Source organism: Macrobrachium nipponense, chromosome 35, assembly GCF_015104395.2.
Source record: "Macrobrachium nipponense isolate FS-2020 chromosome 35, ASM1510439v2, whole genome shotgun sequence".
Classification (NCBI taxonomy): domain Eukaryota; kingdom Metazoa; phylum Arthropoda; class Malacostraca; order Decapoda; family Palaemonidae; genus Macrobrachium; species Macrobrachium nipponense.
This window is the reverse complement of record NC_061096.1, coordinates 18,573,378-18,591,645: the sequence shown is the minus strand read 5'-3', so window position 1 is coordinate 18,591,645 and position 18,268 is coordinate 18,573,378. Positions and strand designations below refer to the sequence as shown.

At 37.4% G+C, this 18,268-nt stretch overlaps 1 protein-coding gene across 1 annotated transcript in view; it reads right to left on the bottom strand.

Annotated features, from left to right (window-relative positions):
• Positions 1-18,268, bottom strand: part of LOC135208451 (FAS-associated factor 2-like) — a 116,640-nt gene that overhangs the window by 7,046 nt on the left and 91,326 nt on the right. Inside the window, 2 exon segments of the mRNA XM_064240642.1 lie at positions 7,168-7,310; positions 15,859-16,075. Coding sequence (XP_064096712.1) covers positions 7,168-7,310; positions 15,859-16,075 — 360 coding nt within the window.

The window sequence follows — 18,268 nt, the reverse complement described above, 5'->3', positions numbered from 1 at the left end:
AAAGCCAGCCACTTAAATACTTTCAAAACATAAATTGTAGTGGCACTTTAACTGCTGGTTTACCCTCTTGCCTGTTCAACTTTATTACTAATCATAAATACAGCATTGGAAGAATCTTCTCCTCCAAACAATTCTTGTATATTTACACTCTTGATAATATAGAAGTTACTTGAGATAACAGAGAAAATGAAGTCACCCTTACCCTCTGTGATGAAATGTAAAAATGATGAAGTCTCCATCCAGCATTTACCAACTCTACATATTTTGATCACAATCTTCTATAATGTCTGGATTGTAACTACATAATGCAGAATGACAGCAACCCCTAGGCCTAACCAACATTATGAACATTAAAACATGCATAACATGAGCACCAACATCCTTAATGGGGCAAAGATCACTTACGGGAACCGCCTCAGTTGGGAGGCCTGAAATACGACAATTTTGAGGTCGGTGGGCAAAATAGTTTTACTCATTTCTGGTAATATTGATGTGTGCCACAGCCCGACATAAAATATTAGTGCTCTAGCTAACCTGTAAGTGGGTCAAAAATGATTTTTTGTGAAAGTATCTGCAATGAAAATATCACGAAAAATACAATGTTTGGGTATCCTTTCATTCCGTTGCGTTTTACATAAATTTTCCCTAGGTAATCATATTTGTTGTACGACATTTTTCCCATCCTACGCTTTCTGAAGCAGAGAGGCAGGAGGAGCAGCTGCACAAACACATCAGTAACCCGCATACCTCTGATGTAACCACACCGTTCACCTCTGAGCCGCAGTTGTCAAGTACTCTTTATATCTAAGTCCATTTTTTCTTGTTTATTCATCAAAATGCCAAGGAAGAAGCAGTCAAGAAAGCGTACATTAGCTAGAGAAAGGTTGAAAAAAAAGACTTAGAAAGATAACAAGAAAGAACACAAAGATGAAGCATGTGCATTCATCACCTCCCAGGCCTAGCTGGCGACAATGAGTGGGGTCGTACCTCATGATACCCACCCCCTGGGGGGGTTTAATATCACTTTTTATAGTGGGGGGACCAGATACCATAGAAGTATGCCGTTAGAATAAGAAAATCAAGCTTAAGTAAATTTTTATATTGATGCCTAAGCGGTTTTCACTGAGAATTTCATTACGTAAACTTTAACACACAATATCTCAAAACTATGTTTTTCAGTATATGGGTCGCTTTAAAACCCTAAGGCTTTTTTATTTGTTGTCCTATTTTCAAAATTCAAATACCATTGAAATCCTTGATAAATTCTACATCGAAAGAATTGGAAGAATTTTCAAATTATTCCAATTTCTATTTTTTATGAATTTTTGAATTAAGTAATTAACCCTTTAATGCCAAAGGGGTATAATAAAAATCGTCTCCCGTATGCCGGCGGGGTCTGGGAGTGAGCGCCAAAGCAGAAAAAAAGTTTTTCTTCAAAAAATCACAGCGCGCTTAGTTTTCAAGATTAAGAGTTCATTTTTGGCTCCTTTTTTTATCATTGCCTGAAGTTTAGTATGCAACCATCAGAAATGAAAAAAAAATCATTATCATATATAAATAATGCGATATAATATAGCGCGAAAACAAAATTTCATATATAATTGTATTATATCGCGCTGTGAGCAAAACGGTCAAAGCTAAAGAGTTAATTTTTTGTCATTGTATTGTACACTAAATTGCAATCATTTTGGTATATAACACATTGTAAAACGATCAAAGCAACACTGAGAAAATATTATCACAAAATGATGCATGAATTCGTATTGCACGGACGTAAAAAATGTTTTTTTTTTTTCAAAAATTCACCATAAATCTAAATATTGTTATAAAGACTTCCAATTTGTTTCAAAATGAAGATAAATGATTGAATATTACTATACTGCAAGATTTTTAGCTTCAAATTGCAGTTTTCTACCATTTTGGACGAGTTAAAGTTGACTGAATGTCTAATTTTTTTTATAGATTTTTTTTATGTGCAAATATTTCAGAAATGAGAAAAGCTACAACCTTCATTTATTTTTTTTCTATTCTACATGAAATTGCGCATATTTTCATAAATAAAACTCTACTAAACGCCTAATATGAAACGGAGCAAATATTACGAGAATGCGACGTATGCATTTCAGAGATTTGCGGCGGAGAATCAGCGCGGAGGGAAGAAAAAAAGTTTTTTCAAAAATTCACCATAAATCTAAATATTATGATAGAGACTTCGAATTTGTTTCAAAATAAAAATAAATGACTGAATATTACTAAACTGTAAGAGTTTTAGCTTAAAATTACGTTTTTCGACCATTTCGGTAGAGTCAAAGTTGACCAAACATGGTTTTTTTTCTATTTATCGTGATTTATATGCAAATATTTCGAAAATGAGAAAGCTACAACCTTCAATTATTTTGTGTTGTATTCTACATGAAATTGCGCACATTTTCATATATAAAACTTTATGTAACGGCTAATTTAAAATGGTGCAAACATTACCTCAATCGGACAAAAAAATTTATGATTTTTTCGGAAGTGTTACTACGCGGACATAAGGAAATAGTTTATTTCATAAATTCACCATAAATCGAAATATTGTGTTAGAGACTTCCAATTTGTTGAAAAATAAAGTTAAATGATTGAATATTACTAGAATGTAATAGTTTTAGCTTACAATTGCGTTTTTTGAGCATTTAGGTCGAATCAAAGTTGACCGAAGGTTGAAATTTTGGCACTTATCGTTATTCATATGAAAATATTTCAAAACTGATAAAAGCTATAACCATGGGTTGTCTTTAGTTGTATTCTACATGCAATGGCCCACATTTTCATATATAAAACTTTATGTAACGGCTAATTTAAAATGGTGCAACATTACGAAAATCAGACAACAAAATTTCTGATTTTTTCGGAAGTTACCGCGCGGACGTAAGGAAAATGTTTTTTTTTTTTCATAAATTCACCATAAATCAAAATATTGTGCTAGAGACTTCCAATTTATTGCAAAATAAAGATAAATGATTGATTATTACTAGAATATAAGAGTTTTAGCTTACAATTGCGTTTTTTTACCATTTCGGTTGAGTCAAAGTTGACCAAAGGTTGATATTTTGGCACTTATCGTTATTTATATGAAAATATATCAAAACTGATAAAAGCTACAACCATGAGATGTTTTTAATTGTATTCTACATGAAATTGTGCACATTTCCATATATAAAACTTTTTGTAATGGCTAATTTAAAATGGTGCAAACATTACCTCAATCGGACAAAAAAATTTATGATTTTTTCGGAAGAGTTACCGCGCGGACGTAAGGAAAAAGTTTTTTTTCATAAATTCACCATAAATCAAAATATTGTGCTAGAGACTTCCAATTTGTTGCAAACTGAAGGTAAATAATTGAATATTACTAGAATATAAGAGTTTTAGCTTACAATTGCGTTTTTCGACCATTTCGGTAGAGTCAAAGTTGACCGAATGTTGAAATTTTGGCACTTATCGTTATTTATATAAAAATACTTCAAAACTGATAAAAGCTACAACCATGAGTTGTTTTTTGTTGTATTCTACATGAAATTGCACACATTTTCATATATAATACTCCATGTAACGGCTAATGGTTCAAAAATTATGTCAAAGTGATGAAATAATTTCCGAGATGTGTCGCTGATACTTTTTAGTGAGATAAGAAAGAAATTTGCACTTGCGCGCCTGCGTAACGATTGTAAACAAAACAACCCCTTGATCCATGAGCTCCCAGCATCCCCCAAGGCGGTTGATTCAAAAGTTTTCGCCTAGTAGGCCTCTAACTATTTTTACACGAACTTTTTAACAAACTTTTTTATATCGACGTACCATACGTCCAATCGGCACCCAACAGACAATTTATATCGACGTTTAATACGTCCAATCGGCGTTAAAGGGTTAAAAAAAAAAAAAAAAAAATTTTCATACCAATGAATTTTTTTATTTGATTTTTTTTTTTTTAATCTTTCTCAATTCATTGGATAGAGCAACTCTTTGTGAGTATTAATTGCTTTAGTTATTAAAATTTTGTTAAAAACTAGGGAAGCCTTGGGGTTTTAAAGCAATGTATCTAAAAATCGGGAAAAAAATTAATATAAAAAAAACGAATGGATAGAAATTTATGAAACTTTTTTGTAGTAACTTTCCATTAGGTGACTTATAAATGGGTAGCAAAACATAATTGCTCCAGGCAATATTTTGATACCCTCCCCCTAAACTGAGGCGGTCCCCTTAAGAAAACCAGTCGGCTGTTACAGAAGTGGAACTTCCTAAGGAAATTTCTGGTCTCTTGTCCACATTTAGACTTTTAAAGCTAACCAGCCCGAGAAGAGTCTACTTGAGACTCAGAGGTCTGGAAAAACTAAGCCCTATTGATAATAATAATAGACTTTTAAAGGGGAAGAAAACAGATCCATTCCTTCATACTGTATGAACATACTAGTGATTTTTTCAAGATGGTCACCATCCCATTCAACCAATTTTTTACATTGTAATTCACTGAATGAAGATAGGCGCAGATATATGACAGATGCAACTTATGAAAATCTGCATTTTCGACAGTAGTGAACAAAAATTACGGATAAAGAGACAATGAAGACATTATAAAAATTTGCAAAACATTGTGCAGCTGGCAGCACTTACAAGTAGCAGTCCCATGTATAGTAACCAGCATGGTATATGATCATACAATTAAACAATTTAAGAATGTTTGGTTTAATTGGAAAGATTGATTAACAGTTTGATAATTGGCCATCTAAAATATTTACTCTGATGCACACTAACATTTGATTGTACACCCACTGCAGTCTGAAGCAGTGTATGACAAAGTTTGATAGGTTGCAGCCTGCCTATCAAGCATGAACCCAAACACGTCTGCTCAATGTGAACGTGATTAATCCTCTTAATACATTTCTTAAAAATAAACTAAAAGTCTGGTCTACAGAACAATATGAGTGATGCAATACTTGCTAGTATATTCGTGATACGTAAGGGAACAAACCAATGTAAAAAGCCAAATTTACTCAATTTTTAGTAAGGCAAATGAATATAATCATTATTGTAAAGAATGATAAGAAAGTTACTGTATTAAAATATGCTCATGGTGATAAAATCATGGTAGGCTATGGGTAAAGGAATTAGGCTGTAGATTGAATTGCAAAAACCGATTTACATTAAAATCAACTTCTGACATGCATGCAAGAATCTAAGCCAATCGTAACTCGATGCCTACCTAGAGTACTTAACATACTAAATCAACTGATATGAAGTCTTCTGAATTCACACTTCAAAACAATTTTCATCTCTAGTTCATTCCATAATATGATCTAAGTACGGCATTCCAGTCTTGATAGTGGCAGTTTCCCTGTCTGTCTACCCTTGGTACCTGGTCACTCCAAATACTCACTACCGGTGAGTGGTAACAATTGCAATTTCCAGTACATTACTTATTTGCTTGGCATGAAACAACACAGCCATGGGAAAATATGAAAAAACAGGACTTAATATTTCCTTTGTTCCTTTGGTTTTCCCCTTGGCCAAAAGCCCAAGGAAAAGTTGCCAATGGTAGTTCCAACTATGAGGACTTATATCTCAAACATTCAATACCAGCTACACATGAAAATTTTCACAGCTGACTTTTCATGGCTATGAGGGGTCACCTCTTAAGTTAGTAGCTTGGTTGCAGGTGGTATTTTTCTCTTGTCAAAATGACTATATTCACTGTTCTTTCCTTAAATTTTTCAGCAATGAGATGATAAACTTCTTAAGTTTTCTTACTGCAGGAAGTTTTACCAGTTTGATTCATGTTTTTCCCTACTTTCTTGTCATACATAATCTTAGTCTCAGTCTTCATGCTGGACTTCTAACAGACATTGAATAACATGCATGTCCTCTTATGTTGGTCTTGAAAGCAAATGAATTTCAATTTTACAAATTTTGCAAATTCACAGAATTTTCCCCTAAACTAACAATTGGGACAGATTGACAATTTTACATATTTGCAGAACTCTCATACATTACACATGAGATGGAAGTCTAGAAAAACATTGGTAACTATCCTTTAGTCCTTTCATATTGGTATCTGTTCCCTACGCACAAAAACTACCTTGCTAACTCTTGATAACTTGGAAAAGTGCCACTAGATACATACTATACAAGAAGCACCTCAAGACCCTCTGAATTATCCTCTAGCTAAAATATGCATAGTTACAAAAACTATTTAGTAATTTTTATTCTTGACTTCGTAAGCAATTTTTTAAACAGTACTTTCCTTACCATTTGATCTCATTTCATAATCTCCTCAAGATTACAGGCAGGATATTTACTTAATTTTATTTGCTTAATGAGTTTCCACTGTTATGCTGCAGTGGGCCCTTTTGTCACTAACTCTTCCTTAATGCTCTTTACTTAACTGTAATTACAAACCCATTTAACATAAACACTTTTGATATCTGACCACCTTTATAAGCTGTGGGCCATTTCACCAAAAATGAGATTTATCAGGTAACCCTTGGCAGTGGGCAGCTCTGACATAAAAATCAAGGTCATATTTGGGAAAAAAGAAAACTAACACAAAACCTATTTTGTAGATAAAAAATTGCATGCGGAACTCCGTAGTATAACAACACTTTGAAATATAAAAAAATACTGATATTTACTTGAAGATGGCAAATGACACAATGAAATGAAAAGTTGGCACTTATAAGAGAAAACCCAAAAAGCTGTGTAACTGCAGACCATACAAAAGAGAAAAAAATCTAGGCTTACGTAAGAAAGAAAGAAAGCATCAGCTCACTATTAACAACTGCAACTACTCTTAAAAACCATTTTCAGCTCAAAAATCAGTTCAACATCGGCTGGCAAAACTGCTTTTCTATACATAAAATATAAGTCTGTAGTCATGTACAAACACAAAAATTTCATCTTAAGGCTAATATACATAGGGAGTAGCAATAAAACTATACTATTAACTACAAAGAACTATGGTTAAGGAAATGCACAAAATATTTCATTTCTTTTCTTGCAAAATGCTCTACCCCTAATAATAATCAAAGCCAAAGCAAGTTCATTATCATAACTTTAAGGATTGTTTCCCTTAAAATTTATCATTGATCTCAACAAAAATTATAACATACTTATAATTCCACTTCATCTTACCTATCTGGAGAGTCTGGATGGCAAAAGATATAATAATACAAGGTAGAAAGACTATCTGAGTCAAGAAACCGTCGCTCTAACCGAGTCCCCTGCGGTAATTTCACAACAATATGCACTACTCCTTCTTTGCCCTCATCTGGTTCCTGTAAATAGGTAATTCTTCATTTGTATGCGAGACCATTAATTTACTAATACCTTTTTTAGTTGCAGCATACTGTATAGCCATAATCACAGAATTGAATAGTAGTATGCCTTTCCAAAGAATAGTATACTAAAAATATCATAGCATACACAACTGTTACTAGGTTTCAATGTCAGTCCTTCATGTCCCCTCCTTTATTTTAACTTTTCTAACACTGAAATTTACTAATGCACAGTTTCTTTCTTTTCATAAATGTTTTAGGCCACCAAGTTTGTAATCTCCATACTTGTTATTGACTAAATAACAATAATGCAATCAAACTTAAGTGAATTGTTCACTTAAGTTTGATTACATTATTGTGACCAACTTGCTGGAGTTGTCAACACTACTCCAGGTTAGAAAACTTTGACAAATAAGCACCAGGAATGAGCTGTTGGGCAGTTATTAAGATGCAGGTTTGTAAAAGAATGTGCAATAAGGCACCCGTATGTAGAAAAATACTATTGTGTGTGACAAGTGGAAATAATTTTCACAAGTACCAGAATAAGGAAGGATATCTCAATATTAGTAGCAGGTTTGCTGGAACACAGTTAGCAGCAGATTCAGGGATGATGAGAGAGAGAGAGAGAGAGAGAGAGAGAGAGAGATAGAGAGAGAGAGAGGAGAGAGGAGAGGAGAAGAGAAGAGAGAGAGAGAGAGAGAGAGAGAGAGAGAGAGAGAGAGAGAGAGAGAGAGAGAGCTAGCTGTTAGCAAGATGTCAAGGTTACTAAAATATGACAATGGAAAAATCCCATAAATTCTGGACACATTGGTTTGGTATATAGTGAACATAAAAGAAATCCTTATCCACAAGGTATTAAGGATGATGTAATAATCTATATAGTGGGAAGCAGCAACAGGAGCAGCTTTTAGCATTGCATAGGACTCATTAATTGCCCACCTTGGTTCAAAAAGTTAGGTATATCTTAGTTTAACCAGACCACTGAGTTGATGAACAGCTCTCCTAGGGCTGGCACAAAGGATTAGATATTTTTACTTGGCTAGGAACCAATTGGTTACTTAACCTACAGCTTATTGTGGGCTCCGAACCACATTATATCAAGAAATGAATTAATAATCCCCTGAAATAAATTCTTCTGATTCCGCGTTGGCAGAGCGGGGAGCGAACTCAGGCTACCAAATCAGTAGGTGAGCACGTAACCCACTCATCCAATGGGAAACTACCCCCCTGGCTCATGTTGGCACCAACACTCTGGGGTAACACAAACTTTTTCATTCTTGAGTCTTTGTTAATTATCATAAATTCATACTTTCATTTTAGGGATTTTAAGCTTTGATAAAATGTCATTTTTATGTATGCAACTTACAAAGTAGTTACATAGCTGAATCCCACATTGTAGGGGGTTGGATCCATGGATACACACATACATTTCATATAAAATAATGAAAACATGTACATAATACTAACATTCATGAAAATGCTTATTGGTTCTTAACCTGTTAAAAGAACTGTACAGATGATTACTGCCTCTGGATGACGCTCATCTTAACTTGTAGAGACGTGGTGGTGTAGCCAAGGGTCGTCCTCTATTTTTTTTAGTGGGATCCATGCAGCTAAGGAACAATCCATGGCTAGCATGGTTAACACAAAGATGGCCCTGCCCAGGGCACAGTACCATAATCAAAATAATCAAACCAGAGTAATTATATCACTGCCAAAAAAAAAAAAAAAAAAAACCCATACCCAACTAATAAAAAGTCTTGAGGGGTATTCCTTTCCTAATTCATCAATAGAACCCCTAGGCTTCCCTTAAAACCCAACAACCTTATTGAAGGCAAAGAGATTAGATTAGGAAGGAACGACTTCCTATACACCCTTACCCAACACCGTGCCAGCAACTACATACAGACCCAGACTGCAGTTGTCACAATGATTTGCACTTCCAATATGCCACTTGGATAATGGAATCTAAAGAGAAGTTATGTTTATAGGAAAGCGACATAGCCACTGCTCTCACTTCGTGAGCTTTCACTTTAATTGCATTAAAATTCAATTCTTTAACTTGAGAATGGACCTCCACAATTATATTCCTCAAGAAGACTTAGACATTGGGTGAGATGGGTTCCTCACAGAACACCACAGATGATCGCATGGGCCCCGTATCTTCTCTGTCCTCTGCAGATAGAATTTTAGTGCTCTGACTGGACACAGAGACCTCTCTTCTTCTTCCAGACCTACTAGGTCTCTTCTTCTTCCATACCTACTAAGTCCATAAGGTTTTTAATTATAAAAGAACAAAGCCATGGCTTGGAAGGGGTCTCGTTTTTTTGCTACAAACCCCAAGGTTAATATGCATACAGTATTACCTTGAGCAAAGCCTACTCTCTTGTCCATCGAGTGAAGCTCACTCACCCTCTTCGCTGTAGACTACCAAGAATAGGGTCTTTCTCGTCAAGTCTCTCAGCGAGGAAGTACTCAATTGCTCAAAACATGGTTCTGAAAGTCATTTAAGAATCACATTTAGATTCCAAGACAAGGTCTTAGAACCTTCATTTCAAGTTTCTCTGTAAGAAAAGATCTGATGAGATCCAAAGGGTCTTTATTGGTCGAGAAATCTATCCTTCTGTGCTTAAAGACTGAGCCGAGCACTGCCTTATATCTTCTGATGGTCGAAGTCGACAGATTCATAGATGCCCTCGAGTGTAAAAGGAAATCAGCAATTTCTGCAATAGATGTCTAAAAAGATGATATGTTGTGCTTCTTGCACCAGGATTGAAAAATTGTTCACTTCACCTGGTATACATCACTTGAGGATTTTCTTCTGCACAGCAATAGCCCTTGCAACTTGGTTTGAAAAACCTTTCCCTCACAAGAGGCATCGGACAATCTGTAAGCGGTCAGTCCTTGATGGAACCTCCTGAAGTGGGGTGGTCTGAGAAGACTGGTCGTCTGTGGTAGCAATCTTACTGTCTCTGTTGAACATTCCATGTCCATGAACTTCCTTATCACCTAGGATCGCTCCCCACAGGTCGGGCATGTCTGGAAAGACAGGCTCTAACAGCCTGTCTTTTAATCTCCACCAATACAGGTCCTCCTTTATCTCATTTGTGACCTGGAACACAAACAAGTCTGGAAACTTTATTCTGTTTCACTTTGCCTTGAGGAAGAGATTCCTCATATGCAGTCTCCCCAATGACACAAACAGTTATATTGAGGACAGAGTGCCCAACCGACTCATCCATTCCTTAGCTGAGCACTCCTGAAGGGCTAGAAAGTGATCCACTTTCTGCAAGCACAACTCCACTCTTTGTGGGGAAGGAAAAGCCCAAAAATTCACCGAGTCTATCATCCCCAAATAGACTAGTTCCTGACATGGGAGTAACTGTGACTTCCTCGTGCTTATTAGAAGTCCCAATTCTTGAGCTGAAGTTTTCTGCAAGTCCTACGTGCACTTTTCCTGTTTGCGATCGAAGAAGCCAGTCGTCTAGGTACAGAGATATTCTTATCCCGACTAGATGTAACCATTTCGCAATGGGGGCTAAGACACATGTGAACACTTGTGGGGCAGTCGAAAGCCCAAAACACAGAACTCTGAATTGATAAACTTTGTTCTTGAAAGCAAATCAAAGAAAATTCTTTGCATTCTGGTGAACTGGGATATGGAAGTATGTGTCTTCCATATTGATGGAAATCATCTAATCGCCCAGACGGATGGATGACAAAACCATCTGACTCATTTCCATTTTGAATTTTGCCCTCTTGACCAACAGATTCAGAGTGCTTACATCCAACACGGGCCTTCACCCCCCGAGGCCTTGGGAACTACAAACAGATGATTGTAGAATCCTGGGGTTAGTGGGTCTACTACTAAATCTATAGCCTTTTTCTGCAAGAGTGGCAGAAATTCTCTCAAAAGAGAGATGAATCTCTCTGAATCTTCCAAGTAGGCTTTCAAAACTATCAGAGAGCTTGATAAGGTTGAGTTCTCTTGAAAGGAATACCGTAGCCTTCTCTTAAAACTTCTATGATCCAAGATTCCACAGCTCTTGCCTCCCAGTTTCTCCAAAAATGGTGGAGTCTTGATACTACAGGTGCACGAAGGACTAACACACCACTTTTTTGCAGAGGTTTTAGTTGTGAATCTCTTGATGGATCTTGGGGTGAAGCGTACTCTACCCCTCAATCTAGGGAAGGACCTAGATATTCCTCTGCCACCAAAGAGTTGAGCGCGCATGGCAGGCAAAGGATGTGAGCTGGGAGTGGAATCACAAGGACACTTAGTAGATTGAGAGAGCAGGTCCTGTGTCGATTTCCTCTACAGGGCAGAAGAAACTTGAATCATTGTGTCCTCCGGGAAAAGGTGCTTGCTGTCCAGGGGAGAGTAAAGCAAAGTGGAACTTTGAGTATAAGATACACCTTTGGAGGTAAAAGAGCACTAAAGCTCTCTTTTTGAGGACGCCTAGGGTAAAGAGAGAGGCCAACTCCTAAGAACTGCCCCCGATACCTTTGTCTAAGCACCTCCTAGCCAAGTCAATAAGTCCAGAAAAGTCTCCCATCTCCGGTCTCATAACATAAAGGTCTTCTAGTGGGAAGACGAGACGGAGGAAAATTGAAGTTAACCTTTCCTTGCCCCCTCTTCTCCTCAAGCTAAGGTTAACCACCTTCAATGCCTTACATGCTGAAAAAGAGAGTAAATACAAGCATTCCCTGGTTATTGGTGGGGTTCCGTTCTTGGCGGGATGCTGATAAGCAAAAATCACCATTAACCGAAACATAGCGATTTACGGCGCTTATGGCACCAAGTTTCAGTTAATAACGCCTCTGTTAGGTATGTTATAGCACCATAACTATTACCGATAACTGAAACTTGGCCTGCTATGGCACCATAAATCGCTGATTTTATGGGACTTGTAGGCAACTCGGATGAATCCACTTGGTTGTTTCTAATGTAAGACGACTCTAGCAAAGCTGGGGTTGCTGGCGAGAAAGTCTGGGAAATTCACTACAAAGTAGCAAAGTAGCGACTTGTAGCCTGTCAGAGAAGACTCCTTATCCTCCTCCTCTTCTTCTTCTTCTGCCGACGAAACAGAAGACAAAGTTTGCATGAGGTTGAACAGGAGGTACCGATGACTTCATAAAGCCCAAAATTCTGTCACACTTATTTTGAATGGCTGCAATAGAAGGATCAGTAACAGCCATACCTTGTGACACTGCAGGTAAAACAGAAGTAATAACTGTTGTATAGTAGGTTGTTGAATGGCCCCAGACTGCTTGAGGGGCACCAATGGGTGCTCGGTCACTTGTGGGAGCTCGGGCGCTTGTGGAAACTGTGGCGCCGACGGGCACTCGGGCGCTTGTGGAAACTGTGGCGCCGACGGGCACTCGGCCGCTAGTAGGAGCTGTGGCACCGAGGGGAACTCAGGCGCTTGTGGGAGCTGTAGTGCCAAAGGGCGCTCGGCACCAACATGTTCTCTGGTATTACCTAAGGGTCTAGAACAAGAGGGAGATTTTGTGTCAATGGGAGCTCATATGCCAATGGAAGCTCCTGCACCAATGTGTGCTATTCAAGCATAGATACATCCTATGCCAAAAGGTGCTCTTGTGCCATTGGGCAATCTTGAATTACAGGTAAAACTTAAAATAAGACAACCTGTCCTTCTGTGTAAGAAGGATGAACAGGTGCTGACAGACTTACGGTGCCCTATGCTTCTTAGCACTCGTGGAATGAACTGGAGAGGAAAGCACAGGGGGATAAAGTTCTGGCGCCAACAGACGCTCTGAACTTTTCCTCCATGCAACCTCATCAGAAGAAGACTTCCTTGATGAGGAACGAGACTCAAAGGAGCGAATCCTCTCACTACGGTGTCCCTCTAAACTGTAATTATCTTGGGAAAATTGCTCTGGGGAGTCCCAAAAGCTGCATGAAGGATGCTGGTTCTCTTGAAGCACACTAGCTTTCTTAATGGGACAGGAGAAGGCGAGACCTTACGAACCCTCCTTTTCAGTGGATGAGACTCCTCTACAAAGCACCACTAGCACCTGGGAAATGACTGCCCAGAGCTGGATGTGCTCGGGGAGAGATCCACCTCCTTAAAGACACCTTTCCAATGGTGCTCTGTCATGACCTGGGAATCATCAACAGGCAGGACCGCCTGAGGGGCAACTGCTAGTGGGCAGACCCCACTGACCTCCCTTCAGGTACCAGTATGCCTCCTCCCAGGTGCTGGGGAGTCTGACAGGGGGCCTTTGCCTAGGATAATCTGCAGGACGAACAGCCACCTCCTCCACAACACTAGCACTTGCACTCACCTCACCACTTATCTTATCCATCAACATTTCCACGGATGCTCCTAACTTTTCTATTATCTGTAACATGGTAGAAAATTTTTGGTCTACCTATGCTCCAAGGCTGGCAACAGCATCAGGATCTGGTGCAAGAGAGCCAGGGTTAGAGGAATGGGTTGAATAGATGAGGGGGAAGGGTTCAGAAGGAGACAAAGATACATTTCCAGCAGACAAATCCTGACTAACTACACGCTTCTTAGAGCTAGTCCAAGAAGCTGCTTTCCTCCTCTTATCTCTCTAATCTCTCTCTAACTTATTAATGTGGCTAATTGAAGTTTTCAAAGCTTTACTGTCCCAACTGACACATTCCCCACAACTCAGAACCAATGAGCTAGTTTGACCTCTATAAACTGTACAAATTGAATGCGGATTGTAACAAGCTTTTAAGTCTTGTAAACGCTGCAATACTTAGTACCTTGAGAGCTAGTGTTGGACATGCCGGCTAATTAACTCAATCCTAGAGCAGTCTTGTCAAAAAGCTAAATTAAACTATTTTGAACAAATTCCTATAAGAGCTAAATGTTGCCGAAATGGCTACCAAAATATGAGTACTTCACCAAAACTTCCAAAGACATGAAGGAAAAGTAAAGCAATTCCAAAAATTCCACTGCTGCTGTACAGTGTCGATACACCAGCTGGTAGAAATGACTGAAGTTCATGCTGAGTTGGTTCCTCTCTCTCCCCAAGTGGGAAGGGGGTATCACCTAGCCAAAACAAATATAGTGCTACTGCAAATTTCAAAAATTCTAGCTGCCGACAGATAGAAACTATAGCTAGGTGAGTTGCATACATAAAAACCATTATATGAGTGACAGGTTTGTATAAAAGCCTAACTTAGTTTTCTATAAAAATATTAGTTTTTCATCACAACATGTACGCATATGACCGAATTGCAATTTATTTAGTTGGACCAAGCTGCTGAATGACACAGAGTGGATATAGAGACCTGGAGGATTCAGAAAAGCACTTGGAGACTGGGATAGGTCCTAAAAATACTGAATAACATCTCATATCAAATGCAAAAGGATAAAGTCAAAGGAATATCAAAATCAACTGGATTTAGAATCTTTTCATAACACCAATAATAATAAATGGCTCAGGCTTCTTACTCTGAGGACCCTGTATTAAGACTACTGGATAGTCTCCAGATATGAAGTGATGCCTTCCAGGCATCCTGGAACTGTCCACCAACATAAAAAAAATACAAACTACTCCGGCTACAGCCAAAGGAGAGTATTCATGGTTATCTTTACATTCCTTGATATTCAAAGCTTAACAAGGAATAGTCTAACAAGTTGTAAGCATCCAAATCCAAGACATCCCAGGGACACATCTGTGCATCAATCTTCCGAGCAACTTTGTCTTGTTGGGCCAGAAATAGATCCACCAATACTGTGCCCTTTGGGCAACAAAGAGGCATTTACATTTCCAGATACAATGACCATTCTGACTGAGGCTATGCTTCCCCTAACTGTGTGTGTGTCCACTAACATTTGCTTTCCTGGAACAAACCTGGTTATGATCTTAATATCATTTCCTTTTACCCACTGTTCACTGCTAGTTGATGCACCACCATAGAATTTGCACCAAGGTTTTAGTCATTGCCTGTCAACTTTCTGTCCAGGACTGAGTGAAAGCTTGGAGGACTAAGAGGACAGTCTTCAACTTGTAAAAAATATGTTGCCTCATGTTCTGCAAGGACTAAATTTGTTACCTTGTGGTCCAGTAGGTGTGTTACCCAACCTTAGCATTTTTGTGAACTTCAATATCTCCCCGGGAGAGATGAATCAGCGGAACCACTAAAGATGTATGGGATCAACCACCACTGAATTAAATCAAGTATGATTAGTGTTACTTTCTCTCTAGCATTCAGGTGTGCTATAATTCTGTGCTTTTCAAAAGAATCTAAAAATTTGCATACAGACACCTCTGAAAGGATTAAAAATTATCATGGTTTTCAAGGTTTTCCAATTATTATGAAGATTTTGAAGAAAAACATTTACTTTTATAATCAATCTGCTAGCAATGAAGTAAAACCTTAAAAAAACATTCGTAAATAATATCAAAATAACATACTGTGCTGATTTCTCTGAAAAGTTAAGAACAGTACAAAAATCATTCTAGTTCTTAGTACTGGAACAGAAAACAATACATTTTTAATTATTAGTAGTATAGTATTTTAAGTAGTTTCAAGGTAACTTACTGCTGGAATTCTGTCAACCATTTCTATTTTCAAACGTCTTATGTTATCTTTCTGTCTCTGCTGCTCCTCAACCTTCTGTTTTTCCTCCAACTCTTTTCTCTCAACCTCCTCTCTTTCTTGCTGTCTTTTGCGCTCCTTCTCTTGATCTGCTCGTAAACTTTCTTGATAGTCTTCATCTTGCTGTAATCTTAATGCAGCTGTAAGTTCTCGCTCTTGTCTGAAATGATAAGCAATTTAGAATAAGCAATCAAAAGGCATTCAAGAAACAAACACTTCACAAAATATGATACCTACTGTTTAAAGTTAGCTTTATCTAAGCGATTATCGATTAAAAAAAATCATAATACACTTGGCTAATCCACGAGAATGATCACTGTAGTCATCTGTTTTCCCACCAGATGGTGCTGGAATTGTTACATTTTTGTCATATTTCTTCATGACCACCCACCCACTTAGATGTGGGGAGGCTGGGAGGGTTTCCACATTAAACAGTGGGTAAGTATCCCAATAATTTTATCATGAAAATTATCATTATTTGGAATGAATCTTAACTACTGATAAAGTTACCTGGCTACCACAATGAATAAGGATAGTGTTTAAGTACAGCCAGAGAAACGGTCTAGCAAAGCAAACTAAAAGCTTTTTTTAATGAGGGAGAAAAAGCTTCTCAACATTCATGCCCAATGTGTGATCCTTACTGGTAAGTACTGTCACCAGATATTGGAACCACAACAAGGTGTAAGGCCATCATAGCAAGACTTGTCAGAGGATCCTTACACTGATATATATAAGGACTCTACCTCGTAGAGTATTGGTGACCCATATGCCTAAGACAAAAGCCCATAAATGACTTCCAAAACTAATGACAAATGCCACCATCAGATAAGAAGGTGCTCTCCTATACACCAAAAGTGTACCTTCAAGCTCCCAAAATTCTATAACTGGATTTCTAACAACTAACGATAAGAAATAAGCAAGGTTACTATCACATTTAGTTCAGCCTATTATCCTCACTGCTTGCTGTCCTCATTGTTTGCTGTGACTTCCTGCAATCCTCACTGCTTAGTAAAGGATTTATGTCTGTTGGGATCCTGCTCCACCACTGTTGGAGGTGCAGCTTGATAGCTCCTTTATTCATCAGCTACTCTGGCCCAGTTACATATCCTGGGATTATCTCCTATATGTGTTGAGATCACAGTGTGTTTTGATTTTTTATTAACTAAGGGTATTAACTTAATTTATGTTCTAAGAGGTTCAGGTGTTACTTTTGTCTTGTGATTATTGTATAAAATATTAACCCTCTTACGCCGGAGCGGTAAATAAAAAATTGTCTCTCGTGTGCTGGAGGGGTCTCGGAGTGAGCACGGAAGCGGAAAAAATATTTTTTTCAAAAAATCACAGCACGCTTAGTTTTCAAGATTAAGAGTTCATTTTTGGCTCCTTTTTTTGTTATTGCCTGAAGTTTAGTATGCAACCATCAGAAATGAAAAAAATTATCATTATCATATATAAATAATGCGATATATGATAGTGCAAAAACGAAATTTCATATATAATTGTATTCAAATCGTGCTGTGCGCGAAACGGTTAAGGTAACAAGTTACTTTTTTTTTTTGTAATGTACACTAAATTACGATCATTTTGGTATATAACACATAGTAAAACGATAAAAGCAACACAGAGAAAATACTATCACAAAATAATGCATGAATTCGTAACGCACGGACGTAAACAAATATTTTTTTCAAAAATTCACCATAAATCTAAATATTGTCCTAGAGACTTCCAATTTCTTTCAAAATGAAGACAAATGATTGAATATTACTATACTGTAAGAGTATTAGCTTACAATTGCAGTTTTCGACCATATCTGACGAGTTAAAGTTGACCGAATGTAAATTTTTTTATATTTTTTTTTATATGCAATTATTTCGGAAATAAGAAAAGCTACAACCTTCAAATATTTTTTGTTTTATTCTACATGAAATTGCGCACATTGTCATATATAAAACTCTATGAAATGCCTAATATGAAACGGAGCAAATATTCCGAGAATGGGACGTACGTAATTCGGAGATTTGTGGCGGAGAATCCGCGCGCGGAGGGAAGGAAAGATTTTTTTTTTAAATTCACCATAAATCTAAATATTTTGCTAGAGACTTCGAATTTGTTTCAAGATGAAGATAAATGACTGAATATTACTAGACTGTAAGAGTTTTAGCTTACAATTGCGTTTTTCGACCATTTCGGTAGAGTCAAAGTTGACCGAACGTGGTTTTTTTTCTATTTATCGTGATTTATATGCAAATATTTCAAAAATGAGAAAAGCTACAACCTTCAATTATTTTCAGTTGTATTCTACATAAAATTGCGCACATTTTCATACATAAAACTTTATGTAACGGCTAAT